A 21,894-nucleotide genomic window follows, 5' to 3' on the forward strand; every position below is an offset into this window, starting at 1 on the left:
CCAAGGTGAGAGAGGGAATGGGAAGTGGAGATGTCCCAGCATGGAGAGGGGGGCAGCAGCCCTGGGGGTCTCTTTGTCCCCCAGGAGCCTCCTGGATCATTGCACAAACTGCTGGTGGGTGCCTGAGCCTGCTTTGGTGCCTCCCCTCAGACCAGCTCATAGCTTGGGTTCATCCCTTTCTCCCTGCTCCCAAATCTGGGGCTTTCTAGTCCTCAGTACTTTCCTTCTCCATCCTCCTCCCCAGCTCACTGACTTCTAGATCCTCTTCTGGAACCTCTCCAAGCCTGGCTTCCCAGCCAGATTGCTTTAGCAGTCCATGGATTTTCCAAACTTGGCTTCCACATGGTTTCTGATTTCCATCTCAGTAAAGCCCCTTTGCAGGCTGCTCCTGACCTCCCTCACCTCCCCATTTCAGGAGGGCTGTGAGCACTGACCAAGCAACACCAGCATCACATTAAACATCACACCAGGGCCATCCAAAATTTGGTCCATCCTACTAACATATATATACCCCAAACCAGACAAACATCCAGGAATTGAACAATTTTAATCACATGAATAAAATTATTTGTCCCTGCTGTTCATTCTTGCAACTGATCTGGGTGCAGCTGGATGTCCAGGAATGGCTGTGTCCACACTGTGCCCAGTGGGTGTTGGAACTCAGGGGAGCAGGAACTGGCCTTTGTGGGGTTCAGCAAGATGCTGCCACTGGGCTGGGAAGTGAAACAGCAAGGCTGGAAACAGGGATGCTTTCACTGAAGGCAGCATGGAAAGAAGATGCTGTACCAGTCTCCTTTGGGATGCCCTGGGCAGTGTGTTAAGAAAAGGTTCTTCTCCAGAGGTGCTGGCAGTGGCCAGGCTCCCCAGAGGGTGCTGGACATGACCCTGAGGCTGCCAGAGCTCCAGGAGTGTTTGGACAGCGCTGCCAGGGATGCTCAGGGTGGGGTTATGGGGTGTCTGTGCAGGAACAGCAGCTGCCCTGTGTGATCCTGGGGGTCCAGTTCATGATATTCTATGATTCTATGAACACAGGGGACTGCAGAAGCCTCCATGGGAGGATGTACAAAGGAAAAGACCCCTGGAAGACACTTGAATCCCATCAAAGCTTTCAACACATTAACTATGGCAAGTGAAAGCTTGAACTATAGGGAAGCACCACTATTTTATAGTGAAGGAAAACCTAAATACAACAGAGGGCAGAGAATGAAAGCACTGGCTGGATCTCTGCATCCTTGAGGGCAAACAGGACCCAGCCCCTCCACCTGCAGGCACTGAGCTCAAGCACTACCATCAGCTGCACAGGTTGTTGAATTACCGGGAAAGACACTGCTCTAAACACCAAGATCTTGTGAAAACTGTGCCTCCAGCTGAGCTGGGGACAAACAGCCCCTCCTGATGGATTTGTCAAGTTGAGGATGTGCTTGGCAGTGCCAGCATTTAAGAGGCTTCCCTTCAGCTGGCACAGGCCAGGCACAGAGAGGGAAAGGGCAGCACCATTGCTGTTCTCTGCTCTGCAGCTCTTGACTGGTCATTAATTTCAGTATCAGCGCAGTGACATTTGTCAAACAGACAGTGACCATTAGTGAATGAGCACAGAGACCACAGGAATTGCATTTAATTTAAAATTGCCCAATTGGGCTTGAATGGGAGGCCTGGAGGTGAAAGGGCAGCTTATTAGGAGGAAAAAAAAATGCATGACAGGGCTTCAGCCCATTAAGAAGTGATGGTATTTTAACTAACTGTGATCCCATTTGATTCATTGAAGTGCCATGGGAACCTGCTCCCACACAGCCACTGACCAAGCCAGGGAGCTGGAACAGCAGCAGCACGGCCCCAGCTGGATTTACAGCTCAGGCAGCACCAAAGAGCACATGGGATCTGAGGAAAACAACAGCAGGGAGCAGAGCAGGATTTGGTATTAATGGGGTTTTCCATGTGTGATGCACGTGAAATGAGACAACAGCTGGGCTTGGACCTCAGAAGAGTCTTGAGCAACCCAAACCACGTTCCTGGCTAAAGCCAACCCCCAGTGACCAGTGCCAGAGCATCTGCAGCCCCAAGGGTCACCCCCATGGTCAAAGGGACTAGGGAGGACCAGGGAAGGGGATGAAGAGCATGGCCAGGGTAGCCACTGGCACTAGAGCTGCCCACAGAGGCAGCAGCAGGTCTGGTGGTGGCAGATGTGGACTGGGGCAATGATGTGATCCCAGAAACTCAGGGCTTTCTCAGATGTTGAACCCAGGAAGAGCTGAAACCTCATGGACACCTTGACTTTAATAACTGTGGGGAGTGACCACTAATCCAGCTGGAATTTGGGCTGTACCCACCTGTCCCTCCCATTCATGTGCACTCTCCCCCCAAGCTATGAACAGGTAAATACACCAGTGAAGCCAGGTAAATACACCAGTGAGGCTCAGGGACAACTGAAATTCATAAGCCCACTGGCTCAGAGGACCTGAAGGACCTGCTGGCATCAGACTCATTTCCTAAACATGTGACCTTCATGCTCACAAGATTAATTTCTGCTTGTTAGATGTTGTTTTGATGACTTGTTGCAGAAAAGCTGTTAATGGTCATGTGAAAAAGTGACTGATGAGTGAAGGCAGCAGCTGTGCAGATAGAGAAAGCAAACAGAAACCTGCAGGCCACAGTGTGGGTCTGCTGCTTTCCTCACACTCAGCATCTCTTCCACCAAACACATCACTCCCACCTGTTTGGGGGGTTTACAGGGCAGAAGAATGAGAGGGATTGTCTCAAGGATTGGGAAAAACTCTAATCCCTGCAAGGTGTCATCATCTGGACATCTCCAAACTCTTCCTACCCCAAGGGCACCACTGGCTCAAGAAAACAAGGATCCAACCCCAAAGCTGTGTCCTCCTCAGGGGCTCCTGGGGGGCTGACAGGGGTGATGCTGGTGGAGGCAGAGAGACAGAACCTGGAGTATCACTAAACTGAAACTCATTTTCTCCTGACATGAAAGACTTCAGCTCTCAGGTCCTTGCCTGGAGCTTTGTGACACAGGCTTTGGGAGATGGCAGACTGTGGGATCCAGCAGCACAACCCCTCCCACAGTGTCTCCTGAATATGGAACCACAGAGTCTGAAAAATTCCATTTGTTTTTAACCTTGTGTATCCCTTCTTTTTGCAGTTTTATCCACTGAAGCTGTGTTTTCACCCAAATGAGCACTTTGCTTTGAAATGCCCCAATCTGAAGTGAAACTTGACAATGGATGAAAAACTACAGGATTGGTGGGAATCCATTTTCCTAGATTTCCATGAAGAGGGACAGGTCTTTGCTCAGTCCTAGCATTTTCCTTGTTTTCCAACCTATGTACTGTTTCCTGCTCTGGTTATACTTTCAATCCCTGTTACAACAATCTGTTTGGGTGGGACAAGTGCCTTGGGTCAGCACCTTCCAAAGAAGGTTTTCCATGGAAGGCTTTAATCAAAGTCCTCAGGGAGCCCAGCAATCCACCTGCAGGCACAGAGGCACTGTGACTGCTGCAGTTTGCCCTCAGTAAATAACAGCCACCAATTCCTGGAACACAGCACGTGTTGTTTGGCTTTCCTGGTGCATTTGGAGAGAGAGGGAAAACAACCAAGATGTGCCCAAACCCCCAGGAATTCCCTGGATTTTTTGGTGCCACACTCAGCAGTAGTTGTGCTGGCTGTAGAGAACATTTGTGACTACTTAAAACACCACCTTGGTGAACTGAAAGGCAGAAGACTTTTAATTCCTGTTTTCTTTCCTTGGCAAACCATGTCCAGTGAGCTCAGTTAAATCCCACCATGAGTTATTTTCCTTCCCTATTTCAGTCTCCTCTACCCACCACCAGAAATCTAATTTAGCTCCAAACATTTGCAGACTTTTAGCCCTGAAGCTGCTTTGCTCATCACAATCATCACCCCAGGAAATCCTGTAGCCTGATGCACCTGCTAAAACGTGGAGGCAGAAGAACAGCTCTGATCTCCAAACCTGCTGTGTGAGTGCCAGCCTGCCCTGCTGGACCTCACCCTAGGCTGGGAACACTGCCTCATCCTTGGGAAATCTCCCACTATAAATGAAAAAATAAGACCAGAAGTGTGTTGTAAGAGCCGAAACGAGGGATGTGGGACTCCAGATGGCTCTTAAAATGCTGTTTATTTTATCCAGATGATACAGCAATTCAGGGGTCTGGATGACAGAGCCCAGCCTACAGCTGTCAGCCAAAGCTACAGGCTTGTCTGAAGCCACTCTAGTACTGGTTACAATGCATTATATACTTTTAATACATAACAACCAATCAATACCTTTACTATCATCTATAGCCTCTCATCACTACTAACATTACCATATTCATGTTACTCTTCTCCAATCACTAAAAGTTAGCACATTACAGTTTATGCTAGAAATTGTTTATCAGTTTTCTTGCAGTGGAAAATTCTGAGACCTGCTTTCTACTTGCAACATCAACATTCTTGCTTGCCTGTGAAATCTTTTTGCTTGGTAAAAAATCTGTTTGAGGTGGGTTTATCTTTGCTCTGAGCCATAAAATCCCCTTCCAACTCACATACTAACATATAAGATACCCTTTGCCTTCTTAGTGTCTTGGGTTGCAACATAGGATGTGGCCAGAAATGTGTATTTTGTCACCATGTGTTAAACCAGGTGGGGCAGTGCCCCTGATCTCCTGGCACATATTATCTGCTAATGGGCCATCTTTAAACCAGCTGGGACAATCATCTTTATCTTTTCACAGCCCATTCTCCCTCCAGGAGATATCATCTGCTGCTGGCCCATTCAGTCCCAGAGCATGACTGATAAAATTCCATCATCCCACTGGGAGATGCTCCAGCCAGGGCAGGAGCCAAGCCTTTCCTACCCAGAGAAAAACTGAGATTTTGGACACCAAGACAACCTTCTTTCCACTGGATTCCAGAGGAAAGCCAGACCTTTCCACATCATCCCTGGAGCTTCAGAGGAAAACTGCACCTTTTCCAGAAGCACTGCTCCAGCTGAACCACATCTGCCACTGCAGGAGGATGCAGCCACCATTGAATGGGACTGCTGCCACCACCCTGACTGACTGACGGGTGTCAGCTTGGATTCTGACTCTGGCAGTGTTTGGGATTGTTCTTTGTAAACTGTATTTCTATTTTAATTTTCCTAGTAAAGAACTGTTATTCCTATTCCCATATCTTTGCCTGAGAGCCCCTTAATTTCAAAATTATAATAATTTGGAGGGAGGGGGTTTACATTCTCCATTTCAAAGAGAAGCTTCTGCCTTTATTGGCAGACACCTGCCCTCCAAACCAGGACACTTAAGTTACCCAGTAAGACTGGCTCAGCAATTCTTATCTTCTATATCAAAACTTGCTATCATTTCTATTCCTTCTTCAGATTCTACATTCAAAGACCTTTCCTGCTAAACATACACATCAGTGAGACCTTCCTGTCAAATTTTTATCCATCCTACCAGTCTGTGGTTTCATTGAGCACAATTTATCCCCCCCTGCAAAGCACCCGGCGTGACCGCACCTACCTTGTAATGCGACTCGGTCTCCTCCTCCTGCGTGGAGCTGGAGGGGGATGGGGTGGCAGACTTGCTTCCTGGGGGCGAGGGGGAGCCGTGGGTGACCCCAGCCCGGATCCCCATCTGGGAGATGAGCTGGGACTGGCTGAGGGCGCCCATGGGGCCGCCCAGCATGCCGGGCCGGTTCAGCAGCGGCACTTGGCGGTTGGACTCGTAGGGCGCCGCGTCCGAGTGCACCATCTCCTGGATCTGGGGAGGAGGACAGCACTGGTCACCACTAAACTCATTTATCTACCTATCTATTCATTTATTTATTTATTCATTTATTGGCCATGCAACCAAATCACTTCAAGACCGATTCATTATTTAAATTGTTCTACAAGTCTTCCCTGAGCTCGCTGCCAAGCGAGGCAAGGGCACTGTGCGCCCATTTCTGTGCCCACAACCTGACAGAGAGGTGCTAAATCAGCTTTGTATGTGAGGCTCAGAAAGTGCCCCTGACTGCCTCAGGACTGCTGGTGGCTGGCACCTACAGGAGGTCTGAAAAAAAGGTTCATAAACCAGCAATTTATGGAGAAAGCAGCAGCTCCAAGCTTCATCCAACCTGGCCTTGGACACTTCCACGGATGCAGGGGCAGCCACAGCTTCTCTGGACCCCAACAGTCTCACAAGCAAGAATTTCTTCCTAATATCCCACCTAAACCTACTCTCCTATAGCTTAAAACCATTCCCCCTTGTCCTGCCACTCCAGGCTCTTGTTCCCAGTCCCTCTCCAGCTCTCCTGAGCCCCTTTAGGCCCTGAAAGGGGCTCTGATATTTCCCCAGATCCTTCTCCTGTGCAGGTGAACATCCCCAGCTCTCCCAGCCTGGATCCAGAGCAGAGGGGATCCAGCTTTTGGAGCATCTTCATGGCCTCCTCTGGACTCATGCCAGAAGGTCCAGCCCCTCTACACTGAGAAGCAAACAGGAGATGAGATGAGATGAGATGAGATGAGATGAGATGAGATGAGATGAGATGAGATGAGATGAGATGAGATGAGATGAGGACAAACCCTGCTGTTTTCTGCATCAAGACCCCATTTCCAGTTTGAATAATTTTCCCTGAAACCCCATTTCCCCCCAGGAGCCATCCTTGCTGATCCAGTAGAGCTGGGCTCCTCACAGCCTCATCCAGCCACGGAGTGAGAGGGAGGCAAACCCTATCTGAAACATTTGGCAGACTTTTTCCCTTTTACATTAATCTGATTAATGCTAACACGAGTTTAAAGACTTGAGCTCCTGATCAGCCCACTGAGGTGCAATCCCTGGTTACCAGGGGAGCTTTGCCAGCTCCATCAGCAGCACACACAGAAGGAAACCCAGGGAAGACCTGTGAGGGCTCCACAGGCTTCAGAGGACACAAATCCAAAGACAAACTCAGATTTATTCTTGCAGGTCAAGAGTCAAGAGCTTTACACCACAGAATGCTCTGCTCTGCTTTAGACTCTCCATCAGCAGAGAAGCAATGTCAGGCAAACAGCTTTCCTTGTATTAATTGTGAAGGGATTTAACTCACAGGAATTAAATATATTCCTGCCTTTCAACAGCACAAGTGTGACTGAAGGGCCACACTGGGGTGCTGCCCTTGGCTTTGCTGGTGTCAAGGAGGCAGCAGGGGCACAGAGCTTAGCTGTGGTTAAGCCCCCTTTGGTTAGGGGCATAGAGATTAACTGTGGCAAGTTCTGTGTGCCCTTAGAACCTTGTGATGTGCCCTTGAAACCTTATTATGTGTGTCACTGCAGAGCTCTGAATTGTCCTGGTCATAAAGATACAGAGGATGATGCAGCCATGGGGGTGGACACTAGGCTTGGGCTGCACAGGAGGCACCAGAGAGGCAATTTTCACATTTAAACTGAATTTTCAGAAGTCATGGGGATGGTCTGGGTGAGACAGGCAGTGACAGGGACCATGCAAAGTGAGGACACAGCATCCATCTGCTGAACAGCCAGCCATTCCCAAACTCCAGCCAAAAAAAAGTACATTTGTCTTGGGTTTTGTCAGTGTAATCCAGACCTTTCATGCTGGAGAAGATCTGCCAGCTGCTAAGGAAAAGAATAATTTATTGTCCTTATTTTAAATTTAAATGAAGGGAAAATTTAGAAGATGGGTGTTGGAGAAATGGGAAAGGCTAGGAGATGTGGCTTAAAAATTCTAAAATTTAAAATAGCTTGCTCACGTTTCAGCCACAGTAGTCTCCTGAGGAAATACTGTATTGAGACCATTTTTTTGAAATTTTTATTATGTGGCCAATGGACCACAACGGCTCAGTTTATCCATTAAATATGTAATCACACACTTTTTTCTTTACAGTGCATGTTATTTATGCATCAGAGCAGAACAAGTCCAGGAGTGCAATTATGGATATGGGCCACATGCTGTAAATGCCTCTGAAAATTTGTAGAAAAAGCCAGGAGCCTGAGCCTGGCTCAGAGAACCCCTCCAGAAGCCCCATGCTCATAACAACCCCATCACAGAACCCTTTTAAGTAGCACAGACACAGCATTTCTCCTGGGACATTCTTCTCCAAGGATATCTGAGCCCAGATACCTCCTCCCAATTTCTTGATATCATTAAAGGGACCCCATAAGAAGGATGGGGACAGACTTTTTATGGTGATAGGACAAGGGAGAATGGTTTTAAACTAAAAGAAGGTTGATTTAAGTTAGGTATAAGGTAGAAGTTTTTTACAATGGAGGTGGTGGCACACTGGCACAGATTTTCCAGAGCAGCTGTGGCTGCCCCTGGATCCCTGGCAGTGCCCAAGGCCAGGCTGGACAGGGCTTGGAACAGCCTGGGACAGTGGAAGGTGTCCCTGCCATGGCAGGGGTGGCACTGGATGGCACCTAGAGGTCCCTCCCAACCCAAAGCATTCTGCAACTCTCAAAATGATAAAAAAGTGGTTTTAGTTGAATACTGTTGGTTTTTCTCTCCCTGTCCCACGTCTCCATCTCTTCTCCCCAGCCCAGGAGGTTCTGCAGGGCAGGCACAGCTCCTCACATGCAGCCTAATGACCAGTCTGGACAGGCAGGAACTGCCCCCACCATTTGCCACACATTTGCATTTCTCTCCACTTCCCTGTTTTGTTTTTTTAAAGGCAATTTTGGAAGCAACACACCAGGCTTCCACCTCCCCATCACTCCTGGTGACAGCTCCTGGTGTCCCCAGAACAGGTGGAAAAGCCACTTGAGTTTTCCAGCTGTAAAATATTTGGAGTGAAAAGGAAGGTGAGTTGTTTGTGTGCACACACAAATAGGATTAAGGGTGAGGATGGCTCTCACTCCAGCCAGGGAAAGCTTATTCCTGCTTCCCACTGCAGAATCCTGCAGACACTGAGCTATTTCAGGGCACCAAAGCAGGTGATACCCCTCCGAAAAAGATCCAAAGAAAGAGAGACACCCAGGAGCAGGATTTTGAGATGATTCCCTGCAGCAAATGGCCTAATTAGGCAAGTAAATGATGAATGAAATTGTGATCATGACAAACCACAGTGAGAGGAGATAATGAATGCAGCATTCCCCGTGTGAAAGAAAACAGGCTGGTCCTGTGGGATGGATGCAGTCCCAGCCTGGCTCAGTGGGGCTGTCCATGCCTTTCTCCACCCCAAAGCACTCAGCAGACCCACAGAACCCGATGGAAACACGTGAAGATAAACAACCACCCTCCAAATGTGATCAGCTCCTTCCCCAGGAGCAGGGGCTGTGGTCAGAGTCCCCTCCTTCCCAGGAATTCAGCACCATGAGGTGCTGCAAAAGGCTCAGGATGGGTTTGCAGCCTGTGCTAAAAAGATGTTTTGCATCTCAGAGGAAGCCCAGAGTGCAATGTTATGTAGTCATAGCTGAAGTAATTAAGTGCATCTTACTTAGCAGATTCCCAAAGGCTGTGCTAACTCAAAGGCAGCTTCTTTTTTTCCACAATATTTCAATTCTTTTAATGAATATGCATATCAAGCCCATAAATGCTCCAGCTAATCCAGAGTAGGAGAGAAAAACAGGCTGACAAAGAGCACATGGTCCACATTCCCTGTTTTGGAGGAGAAGGGGAATTCAGGGAGTGACAAATCCATGAGGAAGAGCCTGGTCGGGGTCTGGGGTGCTCTGCTGACACAGATCATGTTTCAGATGTCAAGCCCAGCTTCAACTGAAGTGTCCCCCAAAATTCTAATGCAAAGAGCAGCTCTTTGAGCAGTATGGGGTAGAGCAGCAGCCAGCAGAGAGGGGCTCAGGTCCCAGGGTCTGGCAGGGATGGCTGTGCCATGGAACAGGCTCCTGCTAAATCCTAACCCAGCTGCAGCCTTGAGGCAGCTCCCATCATAAAACCATCTTCTGCCTTTGCCTTCCATGGGATTTTTCTCCTTCTCCTCCCCCTCTCACCTTCCTTGGTCTTGGACAACCCCCATGCTCTGGTGGCAGCAGCACAAACTCAGAGGTTCTGTGTTATTCCCCCGGGCTGAGCTCTGCCCTTGGAGCAGTGATGCTCCAAGTGCTCCAGCCTTGCTGCCTGCTTGGCTGGGCTGCAGTCCCAGCTGGGACCCATGCCAAGGAGCAGCAAAAGGAGAAGTTAGGCTGGAGTTTGCCACACAACACTGCACTGCACCCCCTTAGCTTAAGTGGGATGTGCAAAAGACAATGGCCAAGATGAGCAGGATGGGCAGCTGGGTTTAACCCCACTGAGGGCATCACTCCATGTGCCAGAACAGCCCATGAGAACCACCAGGCTTCCATGGGGAGAAGGACCTTGGGGTGCTGGTGGGTGAGAGGCTGGACATGACCTGGGGATGTGCACAGGCAGCCCAGAAATCCAACCCTGCCCTGGGCTGATCCCCCAGCCTGGGCAGCAGGACAGGGGGATTCTGCCCCTCTGCCCTGCTCAGGTGAGATCTCACCTGCAGAGCTGCCCCAGCCTGGTGGTTCCCAACAGCAAAAGGATGTGGAGCTGCTGGAGAGAGTCCAGAAACCATGGAGATGCTCCAAAGGCTGCAGCACATCAGTCACTGAGACAGGCTGGGAAAGCTGGGGATGTTCAGCTGGAGAAGGGTCCAGGGAGACCTGAGAGCCCCTTCCAGTGCCTCAAGGAGTTTATAAGGAAGATGGGACAGGGTTTTTAGCAGGGCCTGTTTGACAGGACAAAGGGACTAAAAAAGAGTTGATGCAGAGTAGATATATGGAAGAAATGTTTTATGGTGAGAGTGTTAAATACCGGCACAGGGTGCCCAGAGCTGCTGTGGCTGCCCCTGCATCCCTGGAGTGCCCAGGGCCAGGCTGGACAGAGCTGGGAGCAGCCTGGGATAGTGGAAGGTGTCCCTGCTACTCCAGGGGCAGCCACCAGGCTCATCCACAGCACAGCTTCCCTCTCCTTGGGTTTGTTCCCAAGAACAAGCCATTATAATCACAATCAACCAGGGAGAGGAATTATCTGCTGAACAGCTTTGAAGCAAAGTTTTCCCAGCAGGCTTTTTCTGTATTGAAGTTTCAGTGTAAACGCATCACCATAGCTGAAATACTTAAAGATGATTTACTTAAAAAAGAGAGAGAGCAGGAGAGAGAGGAGCTGATAAGAAAATATATCCCCAATTACCACCCCTCCTCTTCCCGATTTGTAACTGCTCCTAATAAACTTTCATGGTCTATGTAAAATGCTTTAGTGCAGTGACAAATTTCTGCTGGAATTTGAGATGTCTTGTTCAGAGTAATAGCTATCTCACACAGGTGCCCAGCTGCTATTGTAAAATCAGTAAGCATTTAATTGAAACAAATGACTATAATAATAGTACATTATCCCTGCAGGCTCATAGCCATAACAGTTTTAATTATTGAGTTAAGAGTCAAACTAATTTATCCTTTAAAGTAACAGCCACATCTTTGGTTCCACCGATCATCCTATTACGAACACGAGGGGAACAGTTGGAAAGGATTTAAAAAGGAAGTAATTTATTTTGGCAGAGGTGGGGGGGCATTTATCACATGGCAGAGGATTTCTCTGTGCACTGGCAATCCCAGCTGAGTTTCCCTTCCCTCCTGGATGTGTCCAGTCCCCAGAGGGACCAAGCAGCCTCTGCCAGCTCCTGGGGGTCTGTGCCCCCACAAGGATGCCATAGGAGCCCATGGGAACTGCTGGCACCAGCTTTGGGGGTTTGGGCATATGGAAATTTTTTGATTTATTTTGAAATTACAGTTTGTCAAACACAGTGGGGGAAAAAAAAGGTTTTACAAACTCAAGTTTGCAAACACAATCTGAAGGAGCATCTCTGAACTCAGCAGCAAGGAGGGAGAATACATATCCATGACTTTAAAAAAACATTTCTGAGACATGGACATGCCCTGGGGCAGGTTTGAAGGCACAGCTTTCCCCAGCCCTCAGTTTCATGAGCCTTGCTGCTTTTATTGTGGTGGCTGTGACACAGGAGATCTTAAATCACCTCTGTGAGACTGTGGGGCACCACACAGGGAGGGGATGGAGAGAGGAAGGCTGAAATGAGGTGGAGAACCCCTCTCTGTCAGCTGGGGTTCAGAAGCTGCCCAGGGGGGTGTATTCATTTGTCACATCACCCTGTGGTTGATCCCTGGGACAAGACCAGAAGGCAGCCTCATGGCCAGCCTGTGCTCACAGCCCTGGAGTTCAGTCCATCCCTGGAGCTCACAGGGAGCTTCACAGCCCATCCCTGCAGCTCACAGCCCTGCAGCTCACAGCCCATCCCTGGAGCCCACAGCCCATCCCTGCAGCTCACAGCCCATCCCTGCAGCTCACAGCCCTGCAGCTCACAACCCATCCCTGCAGCCCACAGCCCTGCAGCTCACAGCCCATCCCTGCAGCTCACAGCCCTGGAGCTCACAGCCCATCCCTGCAGCTCACAGCCCATTCCTGCAGCTCACAGCCCATCCCTGGGGCTCACAGCCCATCCCTGCAGCTCACAGCCCTGCAGCTCACAGCCCATCCCTGCAGCTCACAGCCCATCCCTGCAGCTCACAGCCCATCCCTGCAGCTCACAGCCCTGCAGCTCACAGCCAGCCCTGGCCAGACTGGAGGGCTCTCACAGTTTCTCTTTCCCCAGAGCACTTGCAGAGCACCACCAACCCTTTCCTGCTCTGGCCAGACACAGAGCTCTGCAGTCTTTCCCTGTTCCCCACCCTGCTCATTGCTCTGGATGCTTTTGGGACATGTCCTCAGGAGTGTCCACCCAAAGCATCTCACACCCCTTTTCCAGGGCCACCATCCATAAGGAGAGGACACCTCACCTTGAAAGACCTTTTTTGCTCCTTCAAGACTGGCAGTACTGTTTTCCCAAACACATATTCTTTACTGGGGATCAGTTTACCTGGCCATGCCAAAAGCTCTGCATCTCTGCCTTCTGCCCCCTTCCAGCTCACTGCACCATCATCTGCCAACTCCACTGGTAATTATTGAACACTTCCTTTGGCAGAAACATAAAAACCCTCCAGCAAGACAGTGACAATCCAGCCCACCAAACCTGTGCAACACTGGCTTTGTATTGTTCAACTTTCTCAACAGATTTTTGTGCTTCCAAGTCAAATGTCTTGCAGATGTCTAAGTGTATTATATTAACACTGTTACCTCTATCACCCAAACCTGTAATCTCATCAAAAAAGATATCAAGTTAGTTTGACAAGATTTGTTTTCCATCAGCCCATGTTGATTGGCATTAATTATATTACCTTTCCTTAATTCTTTATTAATTGATGCCTGGATCTGCCACTCCATTATTTTGCTGAGGATTGATGACAGACTGACAGGTCTGTAATTACCAGGGCTGTTCTGTTTCCCTTTTTAAATATTTGCACATTAGCTCTTTTCTAGTCCCCCAGAACTTCCCCAATATTCCAGGAATTATTAAATACCAGCAATAGCAGAACTCTTCAGCCAGTTATCTGAAGCCATGTACAAACTCAGCCTGATGGCTTAGAGGGAACCTCAGCAGACAAATATGAGAAAAGAAACTTTTCTGGTTTAAGTGCTTTAAATAACCCCCTGATCTTTCCAATGAATGCTGGCAGTTTCCAATGCAGTGCTCTCAAACATGAAGCTTCACCTGAAAGGCACACACTGTCTCCATGTATGGCTCCCAGGGCTTCTCCCAGCTGTGTTTATGTGGGAATGGACTGAGAGCAGCTCTGAGGAGGACCTGGGTGGATGAGAAGCTGAATGAGACATGAAACAAACCTGAATCTGAATGAAACCCAACTGTGTCCTGGCTCATGCCACAGGGAGGGCAGCAGGAGAGGGGGGGTCCTGTCCCTCTGCTCTGGTGAGACCCCCCTGCAGAGCTGGGGACTCCAAAGCAGGAGGGATGTGGAGCCTGGAGTGATCCAGGAGCCACAGAGATGCTCCAAGGGCTGGAGCCCCTCTGCTCTGGAGCCAGGCTGGGAGAGCTGGGGGTGCTCACCTGGAGAAGGATCCAGGGAGAGCTCAGAGCCCCTTCCAAAGGAGCTCCAGGAGAGGGACTGGGGACAAGGGATCGAGGGACAGGACACAGGGAATGGCTTCCCATTGACATAGGGCAGGGATGGATGAGATATTGCAAAGGAATTGTTCCCTGCGAGAGTGAGGAGACCCTGGCACAGGGTTCCAGAGCAGCTGTGGCTGCCCCTGGATCCCTGGCAGTGCCCAAGGCCAGGCTGGATGGGGCTTGGAGCAGCCTGGGACAGTGGAAGGTGTCCCTGAGCCTGGCAGGGAGATTCCAACAAGATGGTTCCAACCCAAACCATTCTCTGGTTGTAGAAGACTCTGTCTCCTCACCTCTGGGGACTTTTTTCATCCACATCTGTTACCATATAAATTGCTCCTTGTCTTTCCCAGCCTTGATCACCTCTGCATGTTTTTTTCCCTGCTAAGAGAAGTTCCCTGGCTGGCAGGAGAGGGAATGGCAGAGGGCTGGTGTTGGGAAGCACCTGCCTGACACACTGAGCTGGGTGCTCTGGCAGCCCCTGATCCTGGACTGTGATATCCTGCTATTACAGGGGAAGGAGCCCTCCAAACACAATTAACACTTCATCAGAGGATGAAGAATGTAACTTCTGGGTGAGAATGGTGGTGTTAAACAAGACAGAGGCTCTGCTTGGAAAACAGGGAATATTTCTCATTAATATTGTCATTGCTCCTGGGGCTGGGAGGGCACAGCCAGAAGGAACCAGCTCAGCATGGCACAAACTGAATGTTGTTATTTCCCTGTGGTTCAGCCCCCACTGTCTGCCAGCAGGAGCATTACCATGGACTGGCACAGCCCACCAGGGTCCCAAATCCCAGCTACCCCCACCCCAGGGGGTGGCAGGAGTTGTGATTCAGAGTCTGCTTCCCTCTCTCTTGTGTGGTTATTCCACAGATTGAATGAGATGGTTTCCAAGCACCTCGAGGTGTCACTCAGCTCCACACCTGTCCTCCATCCCTGCTGCAGACCTGTAACCCTGGGATGCTCCTTTTTAAGGGAAAGACTAAACATTGTAAGGGCTTGGCCCATCCTGAGTCCTAAATCCCAGCAGCTGTGTGGAAAAACCAAAGAGCTGAGGTGGGAACCTGGCCTGCAGGGAATGATGGAATCACTGAGTCCAGCCCTTAACCCAGCACAAAGCCATGTCACCAAGTGTCACACCTACATGTTGTGTGAGCACTTCCAGGCAGGTGACTCCAAGCACTGTTCCAGTGCTTGACCACCCTGTCACTGAAGAAAATTTCCTAAATATCCAACCTGAACGTTCCCTGGTGAAGTCTGAGGGTGTTTCATACAGCTGAGCTCTTGCATTTCAGCAACCCCACCTCAGCTGCACTGTGGAGACCCCAAGGCTGAGCTTCCAGGGACACCTCCCACCACACCTGCCTGCTCAGAGCCTTCCACTGAGGCTTCTGTCAGGGGTTTTGCCTCTTCACCAGGGGAAAATGCCTGAAGGGAAGGAACTGCAATGACTATTTCCATGGGCACTGGCAGGGGGATAGCATGTGTCCCTTTCAAAGTCACTCTCCAGGCTCAGAGATGAGCCCAACAACCCAGCAAAACACAAGGAAAATTCTGATTCTAGTGGGAAAATCCCATGTCTATTGGAAGGTGCCCCTGCCCATGGCACAGAGTGGAAGTGGATAATTTTTAAGACCCCTCCTAAGCCCAGCCATGCCAGGATTCAGTGATGTGCCTGGAGGAGGGGAGTGCCCTGGCACTGGAAGAGCAGCTGGGCTCCATTGGTGCTCCTGCAGCTCTCAGCTGGAGAACTGTCTGTAAATAACATCTTCAATAAACTCCATTTCTTTTTAAGTACATTATTTTACGGATAAAGAACAAGCCTGATAATTCAGTGAACATGTTTGCAAATAATCTATCCCATTAATTTCCAGCCTGTTTTCTGAATGCATTATTTAGCCATTTTGCAAAACCCATTTGTGGAGGAAGGGAATTGATGCTCATCCAGGCATAACACCATAACACCATCACCAAAAGCTGGGGCCAGAATTCCCTGGAATGGGCACTGGGAGGTAATTACACAGCAGCACACCCAGACCCCCCTCTTTTATAGCCCAGGAGGGGTATAAAAATTGTCACACCCACTACATGTGTATTGGAAAGACAGGGAGAACCAGCTATGGAGAGGAATGGAAGAAAAAGGGTCAGATAAAACCTTCATGGGTGAAGATGATGGATTGAGGGGGCCAAGGTGGTGCTGGGAGCAGAGAAAGGTCTGCACCAGCCCTGGAGCCCATCCAGAACAATTTCCTTAATCTGCATTTCTGTCTCCACACCAGAGGTGGATGGAGGAGCAAACAGTCTCATGGAGTATTTTTGTTGCATTGAGTGTAATGGTGAGACAAAGCCATCCCAACCAAGAGGAAAATATCTTTCAGTATCAAAGCTATTTATCCATCAGATTTTCTTTAATTTCTGTCTCACTATTTAATCCCAAAACACTGGTGAAACATGGAGCCAGAGGTCAGTGCTAAACCTTCTACAAGTACCCCCATAAACAGAACTTGCTGCTTCCCAAGGCTGGGCTGAGACACCACATGTGGTGTGGGGCTAGAGGGGGTCCCTGGCCAGATGCCTGAGGTGCCCTTTTGTTCATGAATGGGAATTTAGGATCCTGCTAAGCTGTGCTCTCCATGGGACCATCACCTGCCCAGCAAAGCCATCCCACAGGTCAAGGACAGGATCTGAGGCACAAATAAATTACTGAGGAGCAGAGATCTGGTGTCATGTAAATAAACTTAGGCATTAAAAAACAAAAGGGAAAGCAGGAAAGCACTAGAGACAGAAAGTTTTTTTCATCTTCAGCTCGACAGAGATTCCTTGGGGAGTTTGCCTTTCCTGGTGGGTTACCACATCCTTGAAGTTATTAGATGTTTAACACCCTATGTTACAGCTCAGCCTCCTTTTTACAAGACTTTGAACTGCTGGAATGGTCAAAAGTTCTGCTCCAGGTGGGTTGGAGGCCAATAATTTAATTTAATTTTTGTGGAAGCAGCATGGGCAGGCCCAGAGTGTGCTCTGCTGTGTGTCCTTGCCAAGGCAGGATCACACCAAGCCCTTCCCCACCCTGCTCCCCAGGGACTGCACCCTGGGACAGCCCTGGGCTGGTGACAGCCATGGAACTGTGCCCAGCCTGGCAGGGCAGCAAGAAGCTTCACTTTGGCTGGAGAAGATGCTGGATTGTGTAAATCCATCTGTTTTTCTTCTCAGGGGGATAAAAACTAACATTGGCAGGAGCACCTGCAGCTCCCATGGGACCCACCTGACCCAGGGCTGTGCAAACACTCCCCCAGCCCAGTGCTGGCCCCTCATCTCCCCCAGCATTCACTGCCCCTCCTGTGCTTGTGCAGCTCAGTGAAGCCTTTCTGCACTCCCAGCTTCCCTTTGCTTGATGTCTCTCCTGGCTCTTTCCACACATTTTAGATATTGCATTCACATAAAGCAATAGACTCACAGGTAATGAGAGACCTCCACATTTTATTGCATGGAGCATTAAAAAAAAAAAAAAAAAAAAAAAGGTGAAGGAGAAGAAGGCAAAAAGAAGCAATTTTAGAACACAACAGGAAACTGGGAAGACTAGATAGAAAACTCATCCCAGTGGGATTAAACTCTGTGAATGAATTTTAATAGGTTTTTTTTTTTTGATTGCAAAGTCTAACAGCTCACTTCTCAAGCACTGTAAGAAATGCTGCAGCATTAGAAAGAGTTGGGTCCCCAGTGCTGATCCCACATCTGCACAAACCACAGCTCCTCTGCAGATCTGCAATGAGCTGCCCTCAGTTTCCCTCTTTGGCCAAATATTGGTGGGATTATTGTGTTAGTTTGTAAATAAGTATTTCATAAGAGTTTCTTATTACCAGGAATACAAGCCTGCAGGGAAGGAGGATAGCTCTGTGGCTGAATTTGTGTTAGGAAACTGTAGGATTTTCAAAGCCCAGCTCTGCTGGAGTAATTTGAGACAAAACTGAACCTCTAGCACACCAGTTCTCCACCAGCACAGTGATGCTCCTGCCCTGCACAGGGGAACCTCCAAGAACTGCAGGATGTGCCATAAACTCACTGCACCACACAAACTGTTACCAGGAGGCACAGGCTGTTATCTCCCTGCCTTTAATTATAGCAAAGCTGAACACTCTCAAAGTAGGTGTGAAAAGTCCAAATGACTCTGTACTTACAAAATTAATCGCAGGAGGGAACAGAGAAGGGAAACTCGAGCACTGACTCCTGCCACAAGAGCCAAATGCTGTAACTTCTGTTGACTGCTGATAATGGCAAACCCATCTCGTTTCTTAGCCAGCCAACACAACTGCAGCTGCTCTTCCAAGTTACAGACAGGCCAAAATCTACATAAATGCAGAATTGAAGCCATACAGATATAGGAAGTGCTCACTTGGGTTCCAGCAGCAGCATTAACCTGAGCTGCTGCTCTGCCTGTGCTGTGCAGTGCAGTTTATTAGATTAAATGTAGTGTATTAAGGGAGGCCAGGGAAGAATATTCAGTCCAGCAGCATCTCTGTCCTCTTGGGCTTCCTCATGATGGATAACAAACACCTCAGAGATTCATTTATTTCCTTCTAACACCCAGACAGACACTCAGTTCCTGGAGGTGAGATGTGCCATATTAAATGAGGTTTGGGTCTGCCCAGGACTGGGTTGCCACAATAACAAGTGTTCCTACTGCCAGTCTTCATTTAATCCTGGTAACAGCAGGGATTCAGGCCATCACAAACACTTCCTTCCCTCCCAAGACATATAACCCCAAGTGGTAAACCAAGAGGAAAACATAACCCCATTAAAGGCTTGATTTTTCCCCCTGGGATTACACGCCGGCACTGGGGAGCTTGATCAATTGAGCCTTGAGGTTTAATCAATACGTGCCAACAACAACATTACTGCATTCCAGCCATGCTCCCCATTCATCACCTTAAGTAACTCCAGTCACCCAGAAGACAGAGGCACTAAAGCAGCAATTAAAGCCTTTGGGGAAGCCTGAATGCAGCTGTGGCCCCTGGGACAGCCCTGGGTGTTCCACGCTCTCAAAGGAGCTTCCACCTCCAGCTCAGGCACATGCCAGGCTGTTGATTAGATGGATATGGCAGGACTCAAATGCAACAGAAGACATTTAAATTAAAAAAGTGATTGTTATTTTGTCTTGCACGTTGTGTCACCAAAACATTTTGGATGGCGCGCCACGCTCGGCGGCGCATTTGCATCTCCATCTGATCAGGCACCGAGGACACGTGCCAGGCTCGTGTTTACATTCCAGATAAAGTCACATATCCCAGCAATCTCATTAACCTGCTGCCCTGGAATTAAAAAAAACCACCTGGAAAGGCAGAGCTTTCCTCCCCAACGTGCACTGCAAGCCACCTTTGGAGCTTCCCAGACAGGCTTTGAGCATGGGTGGCTGCATGGAGGGGTGAGGATTGGTGTTCCTTGGAATAATTCCCAGGCTTTTTCTGGCCAGGGAGTTTCAGCACAAGTGTGGAGGTTCTGCAAGAGCTACAACTGTGTCTGTACATATGGACAGGCTTTGGGGACAACCAGCAAGGTGAAGGGATGGTTTAGGGGGAGCAGGTGGAAGCGAAAGCACAAAAAGTATTCACATTTCTAAGGGCTGAGCATCAACTGATGAGGACCTCAGGCCTCTCTGCTGTTGAGGACATTGCTGTCCTCTTGCTACCCAAGGTCAAAGGCAGGTTGTCAGTGCAGCCCCCAGCCCCTCACAGGCACAGGGCTGGTTCCCTCCTTGCCCTGGATATGGACAAAGAGCAGGGACTCTGCAGCCCTGTCCCTATGGGCAAAAGGGCCAATCTCCTCCAGAAAAAACCCTTTATAAGCTTGCCAAATAGAGACAAAACCATCCCTGTTTGGCTCTGAAGAATGCAGCAATCTGAGCTCCAACTCTGGGGTTTACACTTGTTATCTACACACACCCTCCTTTCTGAAACAAAACCATAAAGCTGCTTATAGGAGACAACTGCCAAAAACTTTTATCACTGTCACAGACTTGTTTGCCAGGAACAGACAATATTTCCCAAGTAGCCATGAGTGGATCAAAGAGGATGAGCAGCAGCACATAGATCTGGGAGAAGCTCCAGCAGGATTCTGGGATCCAGCTTGTAGGAAGGGATTTGATCTCATTGGTCTCAGCCTCCCTGGAAGCTGGAAATGGGAAAAAGGAATTGCTCCAGACCCAAGATGGACAGGTACAAATGCTGGATCACAATGGATGAGGTTTGCAAAAATAAAGCCATTCTATACTTGAAACGCTCTCTTCTTGAGATGCAGAAGATGAGGAAGAGCCAAATATATTATCTGGGAAGAAAGGGTTACTTTTCAATCGAAAATTAATGCACTGAATTCTGAATTAACATGTGGGATAATTAAAACCATCTTTCCAATGAATTTATTATAGGATATACAAAGCTAATTATAAATTCTCTGTTGCTTAATCCCTTGCAGTTTGCTAATGCAGCGTTGAAATCTCTTTGGCCACACTTGTTTAAATTATTCATTAGACACAGCAACAGTTGTGAACTGTAATTTAAATTGCAATCTCATGAATATTCAATCAATACAATAAACACTGGAATGTTTTACTGCACACTGCTCGATAGTTTGTGCTGGAGCTTGTGTTGACACATTTTTATTAACTCTTTATAAAGGTGTTACCTATTTATGTCACTGATTACAATGAGAATTAAAAGTCCCACTCATAAATATTTGTGTCGTTGTCTTAAGAGAGACAATGTAATTAGGCAAAGCTTCAAAAGTCATAATTAATATTGGGTGCCTCTCTTTTCCCTCCTGGTTGCTTTGAACACGTGGACTGGAAGGATTCCAAAGCCTGGCACGTGTGGCCACGTCACAGCTTTGGCACTGCAGCATTCCCAACATCCCAGACCAAACTGGGCTGACACCAGTGGGGTGGCCCCAAGCCTGAGCTGCCCCCCAGCACCTGTGCTGTGCCCTGCTCCCACTGCACAGGAGATGGAAACACAGGGATAACTGGACTTACTGTGAATATTTGCTCTCTCCTCTCCAGCCTTTGGCCCACCAGAATTAAAAACTAAAATGCAGTCACCATAAAATCCCTACATGTGGCAGCTCAATGGCTCTGCAGCACCTTACAGGCTTTGAATGCCTATAAATGGGCATTTTTAGCAGCAGCCCTAAAAAGTCATTCTCAAGAGTCTGTACAATTCTGTGTGGGTTTCTATTTTAAGCCTGAGCTTTTTCATTTCAAAGTGAGATCCCGCTCTGACCAGAGACTGTAAAAATGACATCGTGGGACTCGGTGCCTGTGGCTTCTCAGCAGCACCACACAACACACAAGGTTAGTTTAGAAATTAAAATATCCCTCCCCCCTGCCAATGGGGGGAATATTCTCTCCTTGCAAACTGGGCTGGTCACATGAGACTGAAGGTGTCACAGGTTCAGAGTGCTCCCAGCACTGTGGTGAGCTCCAGGAAAATCCCAGGACTCAAATGTTCCCTCCTGTGCACTGACCTCCACCCTCCCAGACTGGAGCTGCCAGGTGGGAAATAATAGCAGCCAGGTGGCAGATAACAGCAGCTGTTGCTTTTTTTTCTGGAGCGAGGACTTTCACACCAAACCCTGCTGCCCTGCTCAGGGGATAATACTGCTGTGCCTGTGTCTTGTGGGGTAATCTCATTAGCAGGTGGATGAAGGAAAGACCAAAGGTCAAGCAGTTTATGCCAGCAGATGTGGCTGGTGGCTGCTGTGGCTCCATGTCCAAGGTGAGCTCAGGGAGAGGAGCAGAGGGTCCCAGCAGCTCCAGCTCCCTCCAGAGACATCCCTGCATGGCCTTGACCCCCGACCCCTCCTGGATGCCAGCAGTGATTTTCCTCTGCCAGG

The 21,894-nt window shown here is 48.8% G+C and overlaps 2 protein-coding genes across 3 annotated transcripts in view; both read right to left on the reverse strand.

Annotated features, from left to right (window-relative positions):
- The window catches only part of CBFA2T2 (CBFA2/RUNX1 partner transcriptional co-repressor 2), a 264,258-nt gene that overhangs the window by 147,074 nt on the left and 95,290 nt on the right, over positions 1 to 21,894 (reverse strand). The window lies entirely within an intron of this gene.
- The window catches only part of TOX2 (TOX high mobility group box family member 2), a 153,678-nt gene that overhangs the window by 22,772 nt on the left and 109,012 nt on the right, over positions 1 to 21,894 (reverse strand). For both annotated transcript variants that reach the window (XM_079322014.1, XM_079322013.1), the window contains exon 4: positions 5,523 to 5,762. In XM_079322014.1, the coding sequence (XP_079178140.1) occupies positions 5,523 to 5,762 (240 nt within the window). The remainder of the gene's footprint in view (positions 1 to 5,522; positions 5,763 to 21,894) is intronic.

Source organism: Erithacus rubecula (assembly GCF_903797595.1).
Source record: "Erithacus rubecula genome assembly, chromosome: 18".
NCBI lineage: Eukaryota > Metazoa > Chordata > Aves > Passeriformes > Muscicapidae > Erithacus > Erithacus rubecula.